The sequence below is a fragment of the Notolepis coatsorum genome, assembly GCF_963971535.1.
Source record: "Notolepis coatsorum genome assembly, chromosome: 2".
Lineage (NCBI taxonomy): Eukaryota > Metazoa > Chordata > Actinopteri > Aulopiformes > Paralepididae > Notolepis > Notolepis coatsorum.
Window position 1 is genome coordinate 49431429 of NC_140166.1, and position 23515 is coordinate 49454943.

The following is a 23515-nucleotide window of genomic DNA, read 5'->3' on the forward strand; positions in this document are numbered from 1 at the left end:
AGCTAGCCTAATATCAACATGTCTTTTGAACAAAGATAGCTACTATTGTTAGAAATACTATCTTCATTGTCTGCACTTTGTCAGTAGCGATTAATAGATAAAAGGAATATAAATATTGGCTAATCATATCAGCTGAGTCGATATGTCCGTCTAGCCCTAAATGGGACCAAAGAGGGGAAAAACGGAGGTGGCAACCTTCAAAAGAAGCTAATTTCCATTTTCAAACATTCCCAAAACTCTCACAAGGAAAATGATAGGAAACACAAGAAATCAAGAATATGGAATGAGGAACTATGACAGGAGAGTTGCTTCTGAAGAACAGGACAAGAACAGACTCTGGCTCTGCAATGTATAATATTAAAACACAACCGTGAATTAACTTACTAGGCTCAGCTATCTGAAGTGGGATCACAAATTACAACCATAATTGACCTGTGATTGATCAAACCCGCCCTCTTTTCTTGACCCTCCAATCACAACTGTCGCTTCCCATGGACAAAGTTGACGTGCGTCGCTAACCTTCCCTCCGAGACGCAGTAAACCTGCGCCACTGCAGTGAGTATTATTTAATTCACATTGAGGGACAGCCGTCATACACAAGAACACTGCGCAGGAAATAGCGACCAACCAGTTAATCTATAGACATCAAAACATCTAAAGTGGTACTTGGTGGCTCATCATCAGTGAGGACAGAGCAAGACTGTTACCACACCATGTTCCCCAGAGAACATGAGCCAGTTAAGCTAGGTCATCAAGGCTAACTGGCTGATAAAGAGAATGTACTCTTTCACCCTTTGTAATCTGTGAAAGCAATACACATCAGCCTAACTCTATCCACGCTGGTAAAAATCAAACGTTTCCAGTCTCACTAGTTTTGCCATCTCCGTTATCGGGAAGGAGAACAGCATTTAGAAATCTAGGCGCAAGATAGATATACAGGTGATGCAAGATACATACAAGTGATGCAAGAAAGATATAGGTGATGCAAGAAAGATATAGGTGATGCAAGTGCCTAACTAACACCATATATCGGCTCTTTCCGTGTCCCAACAACGTGCACTACGTTCATGTCTAGTGGTTGGGTTTCGCCCCGCGCGAGTGGCATACCTGGGGATGGTGACACACTTAGTGTTGCAGTTCTGTGTGGTGATGGCTTTCTCCAGCTCGTCCAGCTGGCCCGTCTTCTTTAACTTCTTCACCAGGCTCTTGACGGCCTTCTCACACCACTTCTCCTCCTGGCCATTCTGCTCTCCACCGCCCGCTCCACCAGGGCCACTGGCGGACTTCTTCCATCCAAGCAGCCTCTTCACCACCGGTGGGGTGAACGGCAAGATGGAGGACATCTTGGTGGGGCTAGCCGAGAGTCTCCGGACAACTCAAAACACACACACACAGAGGCAGAGGGGGCCTGGGGGCACCGTTTTGGACCCTTGCTCTGGTGTGGCCCTGCTACTGACCAAGGAGTCACAGGGCGGAAGCCAGAGCAAGCAGGACAGGTTCAGAAGAGATGGGACACCTTAGGAGAGAGTCACACACACAAAGTAAACAATTCCAGCCAAGAATGCACATGACAGCAACCATGTCTGGGCTCATGATGATCACATCCAAATAACAAACACATGCTATATGAGTTATGTTTGTTGAAAATGAATGCATAATGGAATAGAAAAGTACAAGGATAATATTGTTTTGTCAACAACAGACTGTTAATGCTATACAACAACCCATTGTCTCTTATGGAAAGGAACATGAAGAAGCTAAACTTTGCAAACTTGACACAGCTAAACGACTACAATGCAATGGGTAACTTTAGCTACTATGTCAAATTATTTGCATTACTCGTTTGATCAAGGAGACTGATCACTTAATAATGACAGCCCCCCCCCCCATTGCAAACAAACACACTATAGCTAGCAGAGAGAGAGAGAGAGAGAGAGAGAGAGAGAGAGACTACAAGGCCGGCTGCTAGCAGTCTGACAGTCAGGGGGCCTTCATGCTTTCACTCAAATTCACAACAATGAGCTATGATCTGCTCGCATTGCAGAGTTCAATTGTAGAGAGAGGCATCCTTATTATCTGCCGAGGCCAATTGAATTAGCTAGCTGGACTGAGCTATAGCGTTAGCTATATAGCTAAGGCTTGTTATCAAAAAAGAAAAAAAGAAAAACCTTTTGTTGTTGTGAAGAAGCACGAAAGCCCTCTTCTCTTTGCGCAACAATCAGCTAAGCTCGCTAACAGCAGGCTACATTTCTTATGTTTCTAAAAACGAATCACTTCATTGCAACGTTAGCTTTCAAATGTTTTAAACTTTTACTAAAAGCTAAATACAGACGAGTTAGCAGCATCTTGCAGCAGCAGCAGCACGGAGGAACTATTCCTCTCTGAACCACCCTCGCTGCTGGCTAACGCTAGTTAGCTCATGATACACACAACACGCATCAAAGTGTAAAGAAAACAATCAAAAGCGTCACAATAGTTACCCCGATTGTGAGACTCTTGTGCTCCGCTTTGGTGTGGAAAGAGATGCAATGCTCAATACACGCCTTTCTGAACATGAAATGCTTGATTTTGCTTTTCTACAGTTAGCAGTTTTGATGATGGTTGGCTTTTCTTTAAGTTGCTATTTCTGCTACTGGAGCTAGTTAGCCCAGCCAAGCTAGGTAGGTAGACCGGAACACAAAACACTCAGGCGTGCTGGCTGCGCGCAGCCGACGTGATCCCGCCCCACCTTAACGGTGATTGGAGGAAACGAAGCAAATGTATAACGAACGTTGCAGCGGATTGGACCGTTCTCATGACAATCGTTATTGTTTATTTGACCGCATGGTTTTGTTATCTGTCACTACTGTCGGGAAAGGGTTTGAATAATATGATGAAGCCACAACGCAATTATAGTCGCAGATTTACCCTAAAGTAGAACATGCTGCAGCCCAAATACATTTGCGTTGTGGCATTTTTTTCAAAACAGAAGGCATAAGTTACGTTATATCAAATTAAATTGGATAGTTGTTCTTGGTTGAAGGTAATGCTTTCTGCACAGTGATTGATTGATTGATTGATTGAAAATTGTATTAACAGATTGCAGAATGGGTACAATACAGTACATCTCAATACACACAATTGTTGACCAGAGAAAGACTTTCGTCTTGTTTACATCAGGGCCGTTGGGTGCAGAAGGGGGACTGGGGGAGCCTCGCGCTACGAGGGCCATTTCATTCTTGCATGAGGAAGGATAATAATGATAATCTAGCGTTGATTTCAGGAAGATTCGATAATCAGGCGAAAAATGACAACTTGTTTAGTGTATTCCACTAAAGGGCTATTACCGCGTCTTTTCCTGGGATTACTAAGAATCACCAAAACTATATTCATATTCAAAACAGTATAAAGCGGAAATGTACGGATGAAAAAACAACCCGCTTTGTACATGTTGCCTGGAAGCAACTCACTGACAATCGACGGGTGTATTAGACCCATAGCTATAATATAAGATATATTTTAAGCACTTGCTAATCTTGCAGTCCCCCCATTGATTTAAGCGATGGCGTAATAGCGCCCTCTGGCGCATTAAGCGATGGCGCAGAATGAGTTGAATGAATGAAAACTTTATTTAACAGATTGCAGAATGGGTACAATACAGTACAGCTCAATACACACAATTGTTAAGGGGATGCAGACCAGAGAAAGACGTTCGTCTTGTTTACATCAGGGTCCCCCATTTTAAATTCATCATAACATATATGACACACATGACATACAGATAGACAGTACTGCTACATCTATACATTTATGACATACCAGATTTACAAATACATAATAATAATAATAATAATAATATAATAATAATAATGCAGGACCTGTTGCAGAGGTCTTTATTCGGCATGCAACGACACTCAATGTTTTAGTGGTACACACAGCGGTTAGTTTAGCACACACACCGGAACACACACGCATGCATTGTCTCTTTAGGATCGCAGATGCGATTTGTCTCTGCGATTAACCCATCCCGTCGTCCTTCCCCCCCAAGGGCAGCCGGGAGCAGACAGGCGTCAACGTGAGCCGCGCCAGGGGACCAATCCAAGTGCTCCTGTCCGTCTTCGTCAAGGACGCCACAGCGTTAGCGATCTGTTGTTGTGCATGTTTTTCCATTGGGTTTATCTTATCGGGGGGGGAACCCTTGCGAGCACGGGGAGAACATGCAAACTCCACACAGAAAGGCCTGGGAGATATCCCACCTGGGTACCTGGCATCATGGAAACCTGGTCCCCAAGCGGGAATCGAACCCTGGACCTTCTTGCTGTGAGGCGACAGTGTTAACCACTACACCACCGTACAGTACTGTTTGTGATACAAAAATAATAAAAAAAGAAGAGTATATACATTTGACGAAGAAACTGTACATTGTGGGGGTGGGTAGGTGGGGGGGCTGTACATTGGAGGTGGTTGGGTAGGGGGGGGGGGGGTTAACTACATTGTATTATCGACAACCTTACTAGGTCCAAGAAGAGGGTCTCGTGTATTGTGCACGCGTATAATTTGTTCGGAAAACGTTTTACTTTAATGACTTACTCATTCATGTATTGTACACAAATGTTTAGGTTGTGATCGTACATAACAGAGACACCTATATGCTGCATATAGCCCAGCAGATATAAGTGCAATATTTGGGGCGGCTACGTGGTGCAGTGGGCAAGGCGCTCACCACGAATACTGGAGATGCTAGGTTCGCCTGTTCGAGCCCAGCGCTCCACATTGCTTTCAGTTTAGCTGGTCGTCCGTACTAATACACATTGGCAGTATTAGGGGGTGGGAAACTGATGGGTGGGGATCGGGCGTTGTGAACAGCGACTCCTACAGGTCGGTTGGTGCGCCTGCGCAGTAGAATCAGGAAGCGATGGGGGCGGCGCCCCTCCAAAGCGCAGACCCCTGATGCTGAAAGATCGCGCCGCGCAGGTGAAAAGATGCGACTGCTGTTACCTCGAGTATCGGAGGGGACTTGTGCTATGTATGACTTAGTCCACATTGCAGCCGGCTTGTGGGAGGCAAGAAACAGCGTTCGAGACAGGGGAGGGTTGAATTGGATGATACAAAATTGGGATGGGAGAAAAATAGAAAATGGGAGAAAAAGTGGATACAAAAAAAATAAGTGCAATATTTGAGGGGAATCGTGCACTTTACGATAAAAGCATGACATTTGGCACACTGTTAAAATATGTCATAAGAAAGATTTTTAGCTATAGGGCCATCGCATATTTGTCCCTATGTAAATCTATGTGTATTGTTCATAATAGTTAATGTGAAGAAAATAGTGATCATAAGCCATAGACGCTTTGACTGGCGTTGTCATACCACACTCCTTCCATTCCACCAGCCTGTATGTCATACAATAGCTAATACTTTTTTTTAAAGTAGCCAACAAATTACCTTGTTGGCTAGGTAGCTTTTCTGGTATCCCTTCCCACTTTATCCAATCAGGAGAGAGAACCCTTGATATTTTTACTTATTTCAAGAAATCTTGCCAAGCCATATTTGCTGGCCGATTCTTTTACTCGTTTTAATATTTACATTTACATCACATTTGTTTTTATTTCTTATTTTTGTCAGACAACATCATTCTTGTTTTCTGATGCAGGACAGGTGGTTTGATCAACTTTTTGGAACCCCAGTATGTCAACATCATATTTCTGATGATCCATAATGCTACTCCTCCTTGTGCATAATGAAATATGTTTGCGCCACAAAAGGTGAAAGGTCACTGATATGTCACACCTTGTAAACCTAATTGGTATCATAGAACTTGCCTGAACTGCCACTCATTCCAGTGCAAGGAGAGTAAATGGAGGAAATGTTACTGCCATAATTTCTTGTTTTATCATGTGAAACATTGGGATATATAACATGTGCAGAGTGCAGTTAAAGATTGTCTACATTCCCATTAGATTTGGTCCCAAAACACTCCCATTGGGTGGCTCACTAGTGACAAATGCTGCGTTCATGTGGTGTCAGGTATATTTGAGAGTTTCCAACCTGGTAAGATGTGAACGGCCTACCAGTACCAGGCTACCAAGTAGGATAAATTATGTGGGAGAGTTGGGGACATTTTTGATACACAAGTTGCCAAGTGATATTATGCCCTTTGACTGGTGCTGCTATTGACTAGTGTAGTAGGAAAACAATATCATCAACTTGTTAATTAAACAGTATAGTGGCCCTAAATTAGTGACTTTGTTATTGGTTCAATGTTCCTCCCGACTTTGGCACATGAACGCAAGCAAGTCGGATGAAAACCATCACAAATGTAGCTTGCTTGGTATTATGCCATCCACGTGAACTTACTTCTGGATCGGAAACTCGACACACCTGATACCACATGAACGTAGCGTTAGGTTGACTGAGGAAAGCAAAGATTGTGATTGGAAGGTCAAGAAAAGAGGGCGGAGCTTGGGATTAGTCAATCAGGTTGTATCGCCCTCACCTGGTGCCACCAGTATAAAAGGCTTCCCTTTAGCACCTGACAACATTTGATCAATGTGATCTTAACTCTGGCTACTATGGCTGTGTGTTTGCTTCTTTGTGTTGTGGTTTTGCAATTATCAAGGCCATTGCAAGGTGAGCTAGGCATGCAAGAAACAGTTAGCCTACTTTTAACCCTCTCTCAATAAATATCTTGGATTCAAATGTATTTAAAGGGGAACTATTTTACAATTTCTTTCACTATTTGGGCACTTTTACACAATTCCTGTGAGTTTATGGAACACCTCTGTAATTTTTTTTTAATTCATTGTTTTGTATTTCTAATCAAGTCCTCAAAAACAGCATTTTTCTACCTCAAGATCTTAAGCCGTTTTGAGCCTGGGCTCCAACCACAATGGTAAACCACTGCCTCGCCTGAACATCATCATGCAGCGGTGTCTCTCTGACATCACAAATCAGCACATTTTCAGATGACTCAGTTCAGTGAGGGTGAATATTGGGAAAGGAGAATTGGAAGAATGCGCCAATATGAGAATTAGAGACATAGATCATATTAATATAAGTCCACATAGCTAGGAAACAATGCTAAACACTGAAAAAGGCCATTTATAAGATGGTTCCCCTTTAAAGTGAAATCATTTGTTTCCCAACTCCGAGTGAGATTTCAGGACCTGTTAATTTTCTTTTTTCTTAATATTTCTGTTGGTTCAAACAGCAGCTGGAAGCACTCCGGAGAAGTGCACCCTGGGCTACACAGCATGCAAGGATGGACTAGAGTGTGTTCAGTACAGCCACATGTGTGACGGAGAGACCGACTGCAAGGATGGCTCAGACGAAGAGGACTGTGAAGTGGGCTGCAATGAAGGTACTGGTTTCTCTCTGAAGTATATTTGTGGTAAATGAGTTGATGTACGACTTCAGTGCTATGCTTTCACCATCATGTTTTCCAGGTTATATTGATGAGATGGAGATTGTGATCCAAAAAACGTTGATTGGGATTCATTGGGGATTGTTCCAGACTTGAAAGGGAGTTTCACTCAAATAGATTGTAGGTTGTTGTAGCTCTGCAAAAGTAATACCCCCCCTTGCCCCCCTCCTGAGTTATGGGCTGTCAAATTAAGGAAAATGGCGACCCTATGACATTGAATTGTTTCCTCGAATGGTAAATATGGACCGTGAACATAATTAAGACAATCGATACCTAAATTCGTGTCGCCACTCGCCACCCAGCTGTTTTAATGAGTGCATGCTTACCAACTGTTTGCCTGTTTTATTGCAACACTACTATCACCGACATCTAAGAAGGGAGATCCCCCCCCTTGAACGGGCCTTCTAAGGTTTCTCTCCTCCACATTGCCTGTGGTGCATTTTTTCCTATTGCTAGGTTTTAGTGAGTTTTTCCTTACCTTCGCGTGGGGTATGTCTGGGAGTGTTGCATTTATTTTGCATTTATTTAAAAAAATAAAATTGGGACTTTATGGTTGTGGTGTTCTTGACTTATTGTGATGTTTCTTCTTGACTTGTTTAAAGAAGACTTGTCCGGCCCATGGGGACATTAACGTGTGTTGTCGGGCCTTACAAATAAATTTGATTTGATTTAATGCACCCCGTGACCCACCCCCTTCTCAAACCATAGGCCAGTTCCAGTGTGCCCATGGTAAGCTGTGCATAGACCGGAAGCAGGTGTGTGATGGTGCGGTCGACTGTCAGGACCGCTCTGATGAGCTGGGATGCACGAAGCGCTTGGAGGGCTGTAAGCACCAGTGTGACGACTACAGCCGCTGTCTCCCCAAGAACTTCCTCTGTGACGGAGAGCGCGACTGTTTAGACGGCAGCGACGAGGAAAACTGCGGTAGGTTGGGTTCCTGAGGGTGTAGGAGCCCATGATTGGTCACTTGCATCGTATTGTAGACCTTTTTAAGTAGACGTTAACTTTCTAAAATTACTCACGTTTATTTCCTATTGCTATGTTTGCTAATACAATAGCCGAGAGGAAATGTATTTGGGTCCAAACTAATCAACAGAATTCCAGTGAACTGAGTTTATGAACTGTTCTCAAAGCAGTGGCGGTTCGTCCATAGTGGGCGCTAGAGCTCCGCCCTCCCTGGTTAAAAGAGAGGAGAAGAAGAAAATATATATATATTTTTTAGAGCCCTAGAATTAAGTGTAGTGAAGTGAGTCAAATGTACTTCCACCAGCTAGATACTGGAGGGGGAGTGGTGCTATAATTTCCTCTGTAGAAAAAAACAAATTATTCTCTTCGTAAAACATGGTGCATTTTTGCTCAATGAGTTTTCCTTTAAACTTCGGATCTCTGCTCATGTTTCTTTTATATACTCATTCAATCACATCAGTGAGTAACTTATCGGACATACAGTAGTGGTGACACTGTCCCCTCTCCATAGTTGACAAGTCCTGCACTGGCAAATTTCGGTGTACAAACGGCCAGTGTGTGTCTTTGAGAGTGCGCTGCGACGGCCACCCAGACTGCCGGGACCGCTCCGATGAGGAGAGCTGCACCAAGCCGCCAGACTGCACCAGTGCCACCAAGCGCCGCTGTCCGCTCAGCCAGGAGTGTCTGCTGGTGCCGGAGTGGATCTGTGATGGCGACCAGGACTGCAAAGATGGCACAGACGAGAAGGTTGGAGTTGGGCGTTTGTTTCCCTCACTTTGAAAATGGGAGATTTTGTGAAGATTGGGTTACTCAATATATCTTAATATTAAACTGGTATTGGTGAAGCCCCCCACGCCCCTGGAAGCCCACGTATGCCTTTCTGTTTTAGGACTGAATCTCACTAGAGCTTTCCCCCTCCTCAGTCTTTCTACAGCCAACAGCGACTGCCAACCATTAAATAAGTTGTGATTAACTCCGCAGCATCCTCTTTTCAGGATTGTCCTGTTGCCGAGTTGAAGTGTGGGGAGTTCCAGTGGGCCTGCACTTCCAAGACCCAGTGCGTCCCTAAAATCTGGAGGTGTGACGGCATGAAGGACTGTGACGATGGCAGTGACGAGACTGGATGTGAGTCTCTAGTTGTCTTCTTCCTTTACCATCCAATTATAGGCACATTGGCCATAACCCAAATTTCTAGGTGTTTGATTGATTGATTGAAAAGTTTATTAACAGATTGCAGAATGGGTACAGTACAGTACAGCTCAATACATACAATTGTTAAGGGGATGCAGACCAGAGAAAGACTTTCGTCTTGTTTACATCAGGGTCCCCCATTTTCAATTCATCATAACATATATGACATACATGACATACAGATAGACAGTACTGCTACATCTATACATTTATGACATATCAGATTTGCAAATACAGTACTGTTTGTGATACAAAAGTGTCCAGCAAAGGAGTGTATATACATTTGGCATAGAAACTGTACATTGGAGGAGGTTGGTTGGGTGGGGTTGGGTGGGTTGGGTGAGGGCTGTACATTGGAGGTGGGGGGGGGGGTTGGGAAGGGGACACACACACATTTTACACTGTACATTGGAATATTGACATGTATTACTATTTGACGTGTATGATCAAGACAGGCGTGATCAGAATTTTGAGAACTCTACTACATTCTAATGATGTAACAATGGCTGCTGATCATTGAGTTCTACAAAAGTTTAAAAAGCCAATAGACCGAGGAGCCACCTGTGCTCTTTACACGTTTTAGCAGTTATTGTTACTTTTGTATTCGGACATAAAATGGAAGAAAGCGGATTTAAATATCTAACAAATATGGGCGGCACAGTGGTTAGCACTAGGCTTGGGCGGTATCCTTATTTTCAAACCGGCAAACCTTTGTTATAATACCCCGGTGCACGGTATTTGACGGTATGACTTTCATTTTCATCCGCGGGGGGGGGGGGGGGGGGGGTTACGTGTTACCAAGTAAACAAATCATCGTCAGCTCTCAGAACGGTAGTCCCGCACCGGTAGAAGCCCGCACCGTTTTAGCGTTAGCATCTAGCCTATAGCCATGGCAGATTATTTGATTCCTTAAGGGCTAGAAATTGCAATAGTATCCAGCTGCAGCCGTTCAGACCAGCGCTTACAAGCCCCGCACATACAAGCCCCGCACATAGCAACCCCTCGCTTCCATTGGCTGATTTTGGTGACGTGATTTTGGGTCACGTTGCACGTTGCACTGCGGGATTGATTGATTGATTGATTGAAAACTTTATTAACAGATTTCCGTATGATTTGGGTCACGTTGCACTGCGGGATTGATTGATTGATTGATTGATTGATTGATTGATTGATTGATTCATTGATTGATTGAAAACTTTATTAACAGATTGATTGATTGATTGAAAACTTTATTAACAGATTGCCGAATGGGTACACGTGACCACAGGCCCTGATTGATTGATTGAAAACTTTATTAACAGATTGTCGAATGGGTACACGTGACCTGACCGATTGATTGATTGATTGATTGATTGAAAACTTTATTAACAGATTGCAGAATGGGTACAGTGACCGATTGATTGATTGATTTATTTATTGATTGATTGATTGAAAACTTTATTAACAGATTGCAGAATGCAGTACAGCTCAATACACACAATTGTTAAGGGGATGCAGACCATGCAGTACTGTTACATTTGTGACATACAGTAAATATATACAAGGGGGAGGGAACTGTACATTTATGATGAATTGAAAATGGGGGACCCTGATGTAAACAAGACGGAAGTCTTTCTCTGGTCTGCATCCCCTTAACAATTGTTAAGGGGATGCAGACCAGAGAAAGACTTTCGTCTTGTTTACATCAGGGTCCCCCATTTTCAATTCATCAGGACATATATGACATACATGACATACAGATAGTCAGTACTGCTACATCTATACATTTATGACATACCAGATTTGCAAATACAGTACTGTTTGTGATACAGAAGGAGTCAAGAAAAGGGAGTATATACATTTGACGTAGAAACTGTACATTGGAGGAGGTTGGGTGGGGGGGGTTGGGTACACTGGGATATTGACAACCATACTGGGTAATTTACATTGGAGGTGGTTGGGGGGGGGGGGGGCACACTGTATAAACAAGCAAAACTGTACATTGAGGGGGGGGAGACTCTGTACAAACAAACAAAATTGTACATTGGACTATTGACAAAACCATACTAGGTAAATGACTGTACATTGGAGGGGGTTGGGTTAGGATATTTACAGGGGCCAGTGTTGAATTGCAGTCTCCCGTAGGTGTCTCTTGAGAGAGGTTTTGAAAGTGGGTAGTGATCCACATTCCTTTACAGCTTTGGGTAGGGCGTTCCACATTGATGTGGCATAATTGCGAAACGTGTTTAGTCCCTTATTTGAGCCGAATCTGGGTTTAACATGATTTGTGGAGCTCCCTCTGGTGTTGTGATCGTGGTATTCACTGACCTTTGGGAAGTATTTTGCCATGTACATGGGTACCTTGGTCGTGTAGTGTATCTTGTAGACCAGGCCCATTGCAAGTTGCTGTACTCTGTCATCTACTCTAAGCCATCCTAGGTTGTCAAAGTGGGCAGGGGTGAGGTGGGTTCTAGGAGTAAGGTCAAGCAGTAGTCTGACCAGTTTGTTTTGAGATGTTTGTAATTTTGTTTTTAGCGCCTTTGAGGTGCTTTGGTACCATGAGGTGCAAGCATAGTCGTAGTACCCCTGAATGAGTGCTCCTGCCAGAGTCTTCAGGGTATTCTTGTTTACCAGAGAGGAGATCCGGTACAAGAATCGAGTTCGTTGGTTGACTTTTTTTATTACATTGGATGCCATTTTGTCACAGGAGAGATTAGCCTCTAGGATGGAACCCAGGTAGGTAATTTCATCTTTCCTTGTGACAATATTGTCACCCACTGTAACTGAGAAGCCGTCTGTCTTGCTGAGTTTGTTATTTGAACCGAAGAGAATGGACTCTGTTTTGCCCATGTGTAATGATAGTTTGTTATCAGCGAGCCATATGCAGATTCTGCCTAGTTCCGAGCTGAGGGTTTTTTCAACCTGTAACTTGTTCTTGTCAGAGACCAGCAGGGCTGAGTCGTCCGCAAACAGGAACAAGTTGCAGTCACAAGCTGACGACATGTCATTTGCATAGATTAGGAACAGTAGCGGTCCTAGTATGCTTCCTTGTGGAACACCACAGCTCACTGTGAGAGGGGGGGATAGGGTACCGTTTACCTCCACCATCTGTTCCCTCCCCTCAAGGTAGGATTGCATCCAGCTCACTGATAGACTATCAAAACCAATTGCTTTTAGCTTGTCAATCAGAATGGAGTGATTGACCGTGTCAAAGGCCTTTTGTAGGTCCAGCATGACCATGCCGCAGTATTTGCCTGCGTCCACCTCTTGTTTGATGTGGTCATTCAAATAGAGAAGGCATGCGTCAGTGGAGTGGGATGTTCTGAAGCCAGATTGGAATTCGTAGATTAGATTTTTTTCCGCTAGGTACTTTTCGACCTGTTCGTAGACTATTTTTTCCATGACTTTCGAGATGGAGGTGAGAATAGAAACAGGGCGGTAGTTGCCTGGGTCTAATTTGCTGCCCTTTTTGTGCAGAGGGGTCACCCTCGCAATTTTGAAGTCCTTGGGGACGTGTCCCTGTTTTATGGAGAGGTTTATTATGTGTGATGATTGGGGTGATGGCGGCTGCTGAGTCTCTGAGGAATTTGGAGGGGATGTTGTCATGGCCAGTGGCCTTGTTAGGTTGGAGGGCGCTCAGTTTATTGAGTACCTCATCTGTTGTTACCATTTCCAGCTTGAAGTCGTCCTTGCGGACCCCTAGGTTTTTGTAGTAAGCTACTATGTGTTCTACCCCATAAAGCCCTGAGTGGGAGGGTAGTTTGTTTACCAGTGTTGTGGCTATGTTTGTGAAGAAAATGTTTAAGTAATTGGCTACATCCAGCTTGTCTGTGATGAGCGTGTTGTCCGTTTTTATGTTTATGTTTGAGAATCTGGTTTTAAGTTTTTTACTGCATCCTAGTTGATTATTGAGTAATTTCCAAAGTTCACGTGGTTTGTTTTTGTTTTCCTCAGTTTTGTCATTGATGAAATTCTTTTTTGCAGTTTTGATCATGGAGTTTACGTCGTTTCTTAGTCTGTTTCTTTCTAGTTTGAGTTCAGTCACGTGGGCTTGGAGTTCACTGCTCGTGCTTTTAGTAAGCTTTGACTGACTTTTACGAAACTCAGAGCATTTTTTGTCTCTGGTTTTCATAGCGGCCAGTATTTCGGAGTGCATCCACGGCTCAGCGCGATTTTTTACCCTGGTGGTTCTTAGGGGGGCCATGTCGTTTAGTATTGTTGAGAATTTGGTTTTGAAACCAAGCCATGTTTCTTCAACCAGTGTACCATTGAGTTCATCTGACCAGTCCAGGCTCTCCAGTTCAAGGTTAAAGGCCTCGCTAGAGTAGGTTTTGAGGTCTCTAGATGTGACTGTTTTGTGGCAGCCAGCCTTTTGTTTTAGTTTTTTGCGGGTACAGAATATCATATAATGATCACTTAACCCGCATGCTATAACCCCTTTCTTGGAGATCTTGGACTTGTCGGAGGTCAGAATGAGGTCAATGGTAGTCTGAGTTGATTCACATACACGTGTGGGTTGGGTGATTAGCTGGCTGAGGCCGTGCAGATCACAAAACCTACTGAATGACTTGAAGACGGGTGCATCTTTTCGTTGCATATCCGTGTTCCAGTCTCCAATAAGAATTTTGTCTACATCCTCAACTCCAGCTAAACACCCATCCAGTGTATCATAAAAGTCACTATGATCTGGCGGCCTGTAGACTGTGCCAACCAGTAGGGATTTCGCCCTTTCGAATAGGATTTCCACCCATACAGTTTCAATTGATTTATGATTCAGGTCATTTCTGTTGATGAATTTGGTGTCCTTGTGTATGTACATACAGACACCACCTCCATGTTTGTTCCTATCATTCCTAATTATTGAGTAGTTCTCAATCTCTATCTCTGGATCTTTTACAGAATCGTCAAGCTTAGTTTCTGAGAAGCACAGTATGTTTGCCTTACCATTTATGAATAATTGTTTGATTTCATCCAATTTGTTTTTTAAGCTGTTAATGTTAATGTGAAAAATGTTCAGTCCATTGGCGTTGGTTATTTCATTGATGTTGGCAGGTTCGAAGTATTGTTCGTTTGTGATCTGTTCCTCTGTGTGGGGCTGGGGGGCTTTGTTGTTGAGGGTGGGAAGGGGGGAGGGGGGGGTCGGGTCCCGCTCCGTGCTGGAACAACAAAGAAGGGGGAGGGGGGGGTCGGGTCCCGCGCCGTGCTGGAACAACAAAGGACTCGTTCCTGGATGTTTCCGTTGTTAGCTCTGCTAGCTAGCCGGCTATCGGGCGTCGAGATGTTTAAATCCCGCGTCGAGTTGGTCGTCATGGTTTCGACCCTCGGTTCACCTCCTCTCGTCTCTGCCTCACGTGTGCTCGTCTGCTGCGGCGTCATTGGGGAACAGTTGCCGTCCGCGCAGTGGATGTTGCCACGGGTCGAGTTGTTGATGTTGCTGTTGGTCGCGATGGAAACCACCTTCGCTTCTTGCGCTGCCAGACCAAGTCTTCTTACCTGAGTTCTGGTCAAGACCGGGCCTGGGTTTAAATGAATGTCTCCCGAAAGTAGTAGAACCAGGATGATCATGGTCCTACGGTCCAATCTGCCATTCGGGGGTAAGTTCTTACGTGCCGGGCTCGCTGTTAGTAGCGTGTGTATAGCCGCCGTTCCGACGTGTAGATGTTTCTTTTCAGAGCCATTGAGAAGGTAGAAGTCACTGTGGGTCTCGTTAAATCCGTTTTCACTTCTCTCCACTTCTGTTAGATGTTGCTTCATTGATGAATTGAGGTATAAATCCGTAATCCATATTATGAGGAGGAGAAAATGTGCACAAAACCTTGTTGTTTTGGATCGATGGTGAGAGCTCTCTGTAATGCGACTGCTCATGACTGCGCCGGATGTACTGGTACAGTTCCCTCCCCCTTGTATATATTTACTGTATGTCACAAATGTAACAGTACTGCATGGTCTGCATCCCCTTAACAATTGTGTGTATTGAGCTGTACTGCATTCTGCAATCTGTTAATAAAGTTTTCAATCAATCAATCAATCGGTCAGGTCACGTGTACCCATTCTACAATCTGTTAATAAAGTTTTCAATCAATCAATCAGGGCCTGTGGTCACGTGTACCCATTCGGCAATCTGTTAATAAAGTTTTCAATCAATCAATCTGTTAATAAAGTTTTCAATCAATCAATCAATCAATCAATGAATCAATCAATCAATCAATCAATCAATCAATCAATCCCGCAGTGCAACGTGACCCAAATCATACAGCAATCTGTTAATAAAGTTTTCAATCAATCAATCAATCAATCCCGCAGTGCAACGTGCAACGTGACCCAAAATCACGTCACCAAAATCAGCCAATGGAAGCGAGGGGTTGCTATGTGCGGGGCTTGTATGTGCGGGGCTTGTAAGCGCTGGTCTGAACGGCTGCAGCTGGAAGCATCTCAGAAATTGCCTGGGTTTTGGTCATATGCTCCCGTTGTTTGGCTACTTCTATGTGCAGTGAAAACTACTCTTAATGCTTTATAACCTAGTCATTGATTTAGTTCAGGGTAATCTAAGATTAGCCGCAGAGCTAACACTACTTAACGTGAGCTAACGCTAGTTATTCAAGCTCAGTAGCTCACAGAGGGAGATAAACAGCTGACAGCGGATAGTACAGGACGGTACAGATACAATAAAAAGGCGGGTGGGGGCTGTTGTGTAAACCTTGTACTCTTTAGTTCACATATAATAATTTAGTTCACATATAATAAGAGACTGATTGCGCCAGGGGGTCAGGTCTGCATCCCCTTAACAATTGTATGTATTGAGCCGTACTGTATTGTACCCATTCTGCAATCTGTTAAATAAAGTTTTCATTCATTCATTCATCCACAACAACACTGCTCTCGTCACAACGCTTTACGGTATTTTCACAGCACTGTCGCAACATTACCGTAAAACGTGAACACCGTTGTGACCCACTCGCTCCACTAGAGCGGTCTCGCCCTCTGCTGGCGCGTGTGTGCACTACACTCAGTGTGTGCACTACACTCAAAACTCCGTTTCACTGTTATAGAAACTGAAGCGCATCTGTGATTTTGACGGTTTTGATTGATTGATTGAAAAGTTTATTAACAGATTGCAGAATGGGTACAGTACAGTACAGCTCAATACATACAATTGTTAAGAGGATGCAGACCTGAGAAAGACTTTCGTCTTGTTTCCATCAGGGTCCCCCATTTTCAATTCATCATAATTGTGACGGACGAATACCCTGGTATACCTTAATACCGTCATACCGCCCAAGCCTAGTTAGCACTGCTGCCTCACAGCAAGAGGGTCCTGGGTTCAAACCCCCAGCAGGGGGCCTTTCTGTAGAGTTTGCATGTTCACCCCATGTTCGCGTGGGTTTCCTGCAGGTACTCTGGTTTCCTCCCACACCATAAAGACATGCATGGTAGGCAGAGACTACAGATGAAAACTAGCTTATTAGCTCAAATCTGGCACATTTACATTGATGTGAAAACTGAAAGATGTTCATTTAATGTCCACTGTCCCTGGGTAAAAAGATAAACCAACTTAAAGCTGAGGGGTGTGGTTGTATGTGTCCCAGGTGGTGTGGCCACGTGCCCCCTTCACCAGTTCCAGTGCAGCAGCCAGGAGTGCCTGGCCACCGGCCTGGTGTGCAACGCCGTCACCAACTGCGCCGACGGCTCCGACGAGGGAGCGGCCTGCCAGACAAAGTGTCTCGACACGACCCGCTGCTCCCAGAGCTGCTACAGCACCCCGCAGGGAACCGTGAGCGAACTCTATACTGATCCCAGAGCTGCTACTGTACAGCACACCGCAGGGAACCGTGAGCTAACTTTATACTGATCCCAGAGCTGCTACTGTACAGCACACCACAGGGAACCGTGAGCTAACTCTATACTGATCCCAGAGCTGCTATACTGTACAGCACAGAACCGTGAGCTAACTCTATATTATACTGATCCCAGAGCTGCTGTACAGCACACCACAGGGAACCGTGAGCTAACTCTATACTTATCCCAGAGCTGCTACTGTACAGCACACCACAGGGAACCGTGAGCTAACACTATACTGATCCCAGAGCTGCTGCACACCACAGGGAACCGTGAGCTAACTCTATACTGATCCCAGAGCTGCTGCACACCACAGGGAACCGTGAGCTAACTCTATACTTATCCCAGAGCTGCTACTGTACAGCACACCACAGGGAACCGTGAGCTAACTCTATACTGATCCCAGAGCTGCTGCACACCACAGGGAACCGTGAGCTAACTCTATACTGATCCCAGAGCTGCTGCACACCACAGGGAACCGTGAGCTAACTCTATACTGATCCCAGAGCTGCTACACCGCAGGGTAGGGCTGAGCCCAAACGTTCGGACCTTCGTTCGTTATGTTGGCATTCGAATTCTAAATAAACATTCGAATTTTAATTATTTTTTATTTTTTTATATATATATTTGTATGAGTCTATTCATTCTGTTTAAACCAATGGGGTTTTTATTCACAGTTGCAGATGAAGATTAGGCTACACTAATATTATAGTATTAAAAACTGGGTAATCTCCAAAAAGAAAATTTCAACATGGCTAATAACATTCTTGACCTACAATGTAGAAGCATGAGAGACAACTTAATAATTCACGGTCTTCCTGAAACTAAAAATGAAACTCACCAGAGATCCGAGGAACTTTTTAGGTTATTCCTGTCAGATAACCTGAAAATGAAGTCGGTTGAAACCGAAGCTATCCGCTTTTCAAGAGTCCATCGCCTGGGGAAAGCCAAAGTCGACCAGCAGAGGCCCCGTCCCATCGTGGCCAAAGTCATCGATTCAAAGATGAAATCTGCTATTATGTCCAACGGAAGAGAGTTGAAAGGATCCAAATATTCCATCAGTGACCAATTCCCGGCAGAGATCATGAGTAGACGCAGGCTGCTCACGCCGGTCCGGTCCCCGGTCATGGCGGATGCGAGGAAAAACAAACGGAATGCTCGTATGTTCATGGATAAACTTTATATTGATGGAACTATGTACAGGAATCCCCGTATTACATACTGGCTGAGTGGAGGCGACGAAAACGTCTTTCATGACGCTCAGGAGGAGATACTGACTCCAAGTATCCAGCGTGCTTCCCGAGCTGCTGTAAACAATGACGCTTGAAGATGACGTCATCATCACCAGGCGTCCTCGTTGCTATGACTACCCGGGACCTGACTGAATACACGTAGGACACTGCATGCAGAATGCTGCAGATGCAAGTCTTCCTTTCTTTTCATTTATCTCTTGTGCTTTTCTTTTCTTCTCAATCTCATATCCATTCCATTTGTTTGTTTGTTCCAATTCATTTATTTAATTTTTCCTTCTTATCTCTCTCTCTCTCTCTCTCTCTCTCTCTCTCTCTCTCTCTCTCTCTCTCTCTCTCTCTCTCTCTCTCTCTCTTATATATTTTCCCTCATCTTTGGCTAGGGAAATGCGGTTAACGTTGGGCTACTCACCCAGACCCTTGGGCTAATGGGTTTGAATGGAGTGGCCTTGGGTTATTGTTTGTATGTTCTGTTAATCATTTTAGCCCATCCATTAGGGATGGGCCATATGTGTTTTATGTGTAACCCGTCTGTGCAAGACGTTAGGGTTATTTTGTTTTATGTACTTCACCCCCTCCCCCCTCCGTTCACCTCCCCCTTATTCCAGCCATTTAGAGACCTGCCCACATTAGCCTCAATAGAAGCGTCAAAAAAATATTGCATTACCAACAACCATACAACAACATGTATAGATTATGGCTAGTTTGAACATAATGATATGGAACACTGGTGGAATAAATAAACAACACAAACGAAAAAGCGTGCTCACACTGATGAAAAAAGAACAGGTGGACATAGCTCTGCTAAGCGAAACGCACATTTTAGAGAAAGACATAGATATGTTAGCGGACAACACGTATCATAACATCAGTCACTCTTCCTTTGGAACGAGAACTCGGGGAGTAGCCATAGTCGTTAGACGGAAGTTGAATATTGAATTGAAGGGAGTATGGTCTGATGCAGATGGTCGGATAACTATAGCTAAGATTTTACACAAGAACAGAAAAATAGCGTTGGTAGCGGTATACGCCCCAAATTTATACGAAGTTAGTTTCTTCACTACACTTACCAGAGCAATGTTAGACCTTCCCGAATACTCATTTATAATCGGTGCGGATTTTAATGCCATTTGGAACCCAAGGATGGACAAATCAAACCCCTCCTTTTCCAATGAACAAAAAAATGCATCTAATGCATTAAAGGATTGGTCGAAGATTACAGGTGTAAATGACTTATGGCGATCACTCAACCCCATGACCCGGAAGTACTCTTGTCGATCTGCGAGACATAATACATTATCCAGAATAGATTACGTTTTCACAACCCCGAGACTATTTGATAACTACGATGTGGAAATGATACCCAATGCATTGTCTGATCACTGTTATTTACTCTTAAAAGGAACATTTGGTATACTATCATCCCGAGCCCCAAGATGGCGATTTAACACGATGCTGCTTAATAACAAGGAATTCATTACACAAATCAAAGAAGCTCTTACGGTATTCCTACGGATAAATGCGAATTCGGTGCAGGACCCCAGAATATTATGGATGTCGACAAAGGGAATGATCAAGGATTTCACTGATAGCTTTTCCTCCCAAATACGCAAGAATCGATGCTCAAAACTGGCTGAACTGGAAACACTTTACTCAACGTTATTTAATTCTTTGCAATACAACAACTCGGTTCAACTGGAAAATCAAGTCAATATACTAAAAAAAGAGATTAACGCCATATACAGACAACAATCTGAATTGCAAATACGTAGCACAAGACGACAGCAGTACTCCCAAGGTTCCAAACCAAGTCACCTATTAGCCATGCGACTAAGAGTCAACGCAAAATTTGCAGATATAACTACCATTAGAGCACAACAAGGACTTGTTACAGAACCCAAAGAAATAAGCACGACATTCAAAGAATTTTACTCCAACTTATACAAATCAGAAACGACCTTCGATCAAAACAAAATTGACGCATATCTTAATCAAATTAACCTCCCTAAACTTTCAGAGGATGACGCTAAACAGTTAGAAACACCGATCACACTAGATGAACTTAGGGAGGCCATATCTGAAATGCAAAGTGGAAGGGCCCCTGGAAGAGACTGTATCCCACCAGAAATGTACCTCTCTTGTTGGGACATAATTGGACCCTTATTACTAAATATGATTTTATACTCAGTCAAGGAGGGGAACTTCCATAAGAATGACAATATTGCACTCATAACAGTCCTCCTCAAAAAAGACAAAGACCCCACCGAGTGCGGTAGTTACAGACCTTTAAGCCTCCTCGGAACCGATATCAAACTGTACTCTAAGGTATTAGCCATCAGACTACAAAAGCATATGACGTCTTTAATTCATCCGGACCAAACAGGCTTCATAAGAGGCCGCCTGATCACTGATAACATAAGACGATTACTACACGTACTAGATGCTAACAAGGAAGACAACACACCTAAGGCGATGCTGTCCCTGGATGCAATGAAAGCTTTTGACAGGTTGGAATGGTCGTATCTATGGGCAGTATTAGAAAGGATGGGGTTAGGAAAAGGATTCATTGATATGATTAAAGTATTATACAAAGACCCATCGGCCATGATTACAACAGGTACAATCACCTCCGAAATCTTTCCAGTATCACGGTCTTCCAGACAGGGTTGCCCCCTTAGTCCCGGACTATTCGATCTATCATTAGAGCCTTTAGCACAATATATAAGACAATCCCAATCCATAGAACCAATCGTAATCAAGGGCACACAACACAAAATTTGTTTATATGCGGACGACGTAATACTGTTCATGCAAAACCCCAACACTGCACTGCCTCATCTTCTCAAGTTGATTGAGGACTTTGGAGATTTATCGGGATTTAGGATAAATTGGCCGAAGTCGGCCTTCCTCCCACTTAACGCCCCTGCAAAAAGAAATATAACCCTCCCAGAAGAGATACCGATGGTAAAACACTTTAGATGTTTGGCTTATGGTAGGGAATATTTAAACTCTCAAACGGTGAAGCACAATTACATAAAAATCCAAAACAAAATCAAATACGACTGTCAGGTGGTCAACTTAAAAACTCAGTACAAGCACGGATATCAATAATTAAGATGGACGTCCTACCTAGAATCAACTTCTTCAGCTCAATGCTACCGTTACCCCCTCCAAAGGGTTACTGGAAAGAATTACACTCCTCCACATACAAATTTATTTGGAATAACAAACCACCACGTATAAAAAGATCCACCGCACAGAGAAACAAAGCAGACGGTGGTATGGCATTTCCAGATTTCCACCACTATTTTAAGGCATACACTTTAAGACCACTGACAACATGGTTTGATCCCCAAGCATCAGTATCCTGGAGAAATTTAGAAGAAAATATAGTAGCTCCACATAGGCTGAAGGACATAGTGTACACCAAATTATCAATTAAGCAATGTGAACGGAAATTTGGCCCCATAATCACTCATGCAATCCGGATATGGCGTGAAACACAAAAAAAAGACTCTATCCCACATAAATGGCATAATCATACTCCCTTATTCAATAACAATGCACTCTTGATTGGAAAACAACCTATAAGATTCCCTAGATGGGAAAAGCAAGGCATACACACATTAGGAGATGTTTTCAACAAACAGGGTTTTTGAAGTTTTGATGAGATATGCAAAAAATTTAATCTCACAAAGTCCTCATATTATTTTTACGCACAGTTATTGGCATGTTTGAAGGCTCACGGTGTTCCATTAAGGATACCAATTGTACACCACAGATACCACAAATTCTTCTATGAAAGAGAGACATCGAGAGGTTTTGTTTCAGATTTTTATCATCAATTACTAACGGCCTCGTATGAAACCCTACATCTAGACTCAGTCTGGAGGAGGGATATACCAGACCTGGAGATAGACTTTGACTGGCAAGAAGCCTGGGCAAATGTACGCCTTGCATCAAGGAACCCGGACCATCAACAAATCAATCTTAACTATATTCACAGGACATACTTAACTCCTATAAGACTGAACAAAATGGGTCTTAAACAAGACTCCAAATGCTCCTTATGTACAAATGGGGACGAAGGGACATTTATGCACATGTACTGGGACTGCCCACCAGTTAAGATATTTTGGAAAGAAGTGACCCAGCAATTGTCAAATCTCTTAACTCTGGATATACCTGTACACCCCTCTGTATTACTGCTGAATGATGTCTTTGAGCATGCAGTACCTCCACAGCTAAAGAGATTGGTTTTATCCGGTATCACAGTGGCTAAAAAGCTGATAGCATCACGATGGTTTCAACCGGAAAAAAATTGCCGTAAGGTCTGGATTCTTACATATCTCGATGTGATTTATCAAGAAATATCAACAGCTAGAATTTTGGGTCTCAATGAATCCAAAATGGCAATGTGGTTAGAAGTGGTGGAGAGAATAAAAGCCAGCATATAATGGTAGTGTCTGGTTAGGAACAAATTATAATGGTTGGATTATCCAATGGGGGGTCCGGGAGAGGGGGGTACGAGCTGGAGCATATGTGTATTTGTATATCCTATTGTGTGTTGTCATGTTTGTTTATGTGTTTGTTTAAAAAATAATAAAAAAAAAAAAATACAAAAAAAAAAAAAACTGATGTTATATTCACTGATGTTATATTCTCAATATGAATTGAAAATGGGGGACCCTGATGTAAACAAGACAAACGTCTTTCTCTGGTCTGCATCCCCTTAACAATTGTGTGTATTGAGCCGTACTGTATTGTACCCATTCTGCAATCTGTTAAATTAAGTTTTCAACTCATTCTGCGCCATCGCTTAATGCGCCAGAGGGCGCTATTACGCCATCGCTTAAATCAATGGGGGGACTGCAAGATTAGCAAGTGCTTA

General features: G+C 43.4%; 1 protein-coding gene across 3 annotated transcripts in view; it reads right to left on the reverse strand.

Moving 5' to 3' along the window:
- The window catches only part of LOC311224149 (mothers against decapentaplegic homolog 2), a 37379-nt gene extending 34739 nt beyond the window's left edge, over window positions 1–2640 (reverse strand). For 2 of the 3 annotated variants that reach the window (XM_084309009.1, XM_084309007.1), the window contains exons 1-2: window positions 2481–2640; window positions 1108–1516 (exon numbers count right to left, since the gene is read on the reverse strand). In XM_084309009.1, coding sequence (XP_084165135.1) covers window positions 1108–1343 — 236 coding nt within the window. In that variant the 5' untranslated portion in view covers window positions 1344–1516; window positions 2481–2640. Of the gene's footprint in view, window positions 1–1107; window positions 1517–2168; window positions 2250–2480 lie in introns of those variants that run through there. The other variant, XM_084309008.1, reaches the window with a different exon arrangement.
- Window positions 2641–23515: the final 20875 nt, after the last annotated feature.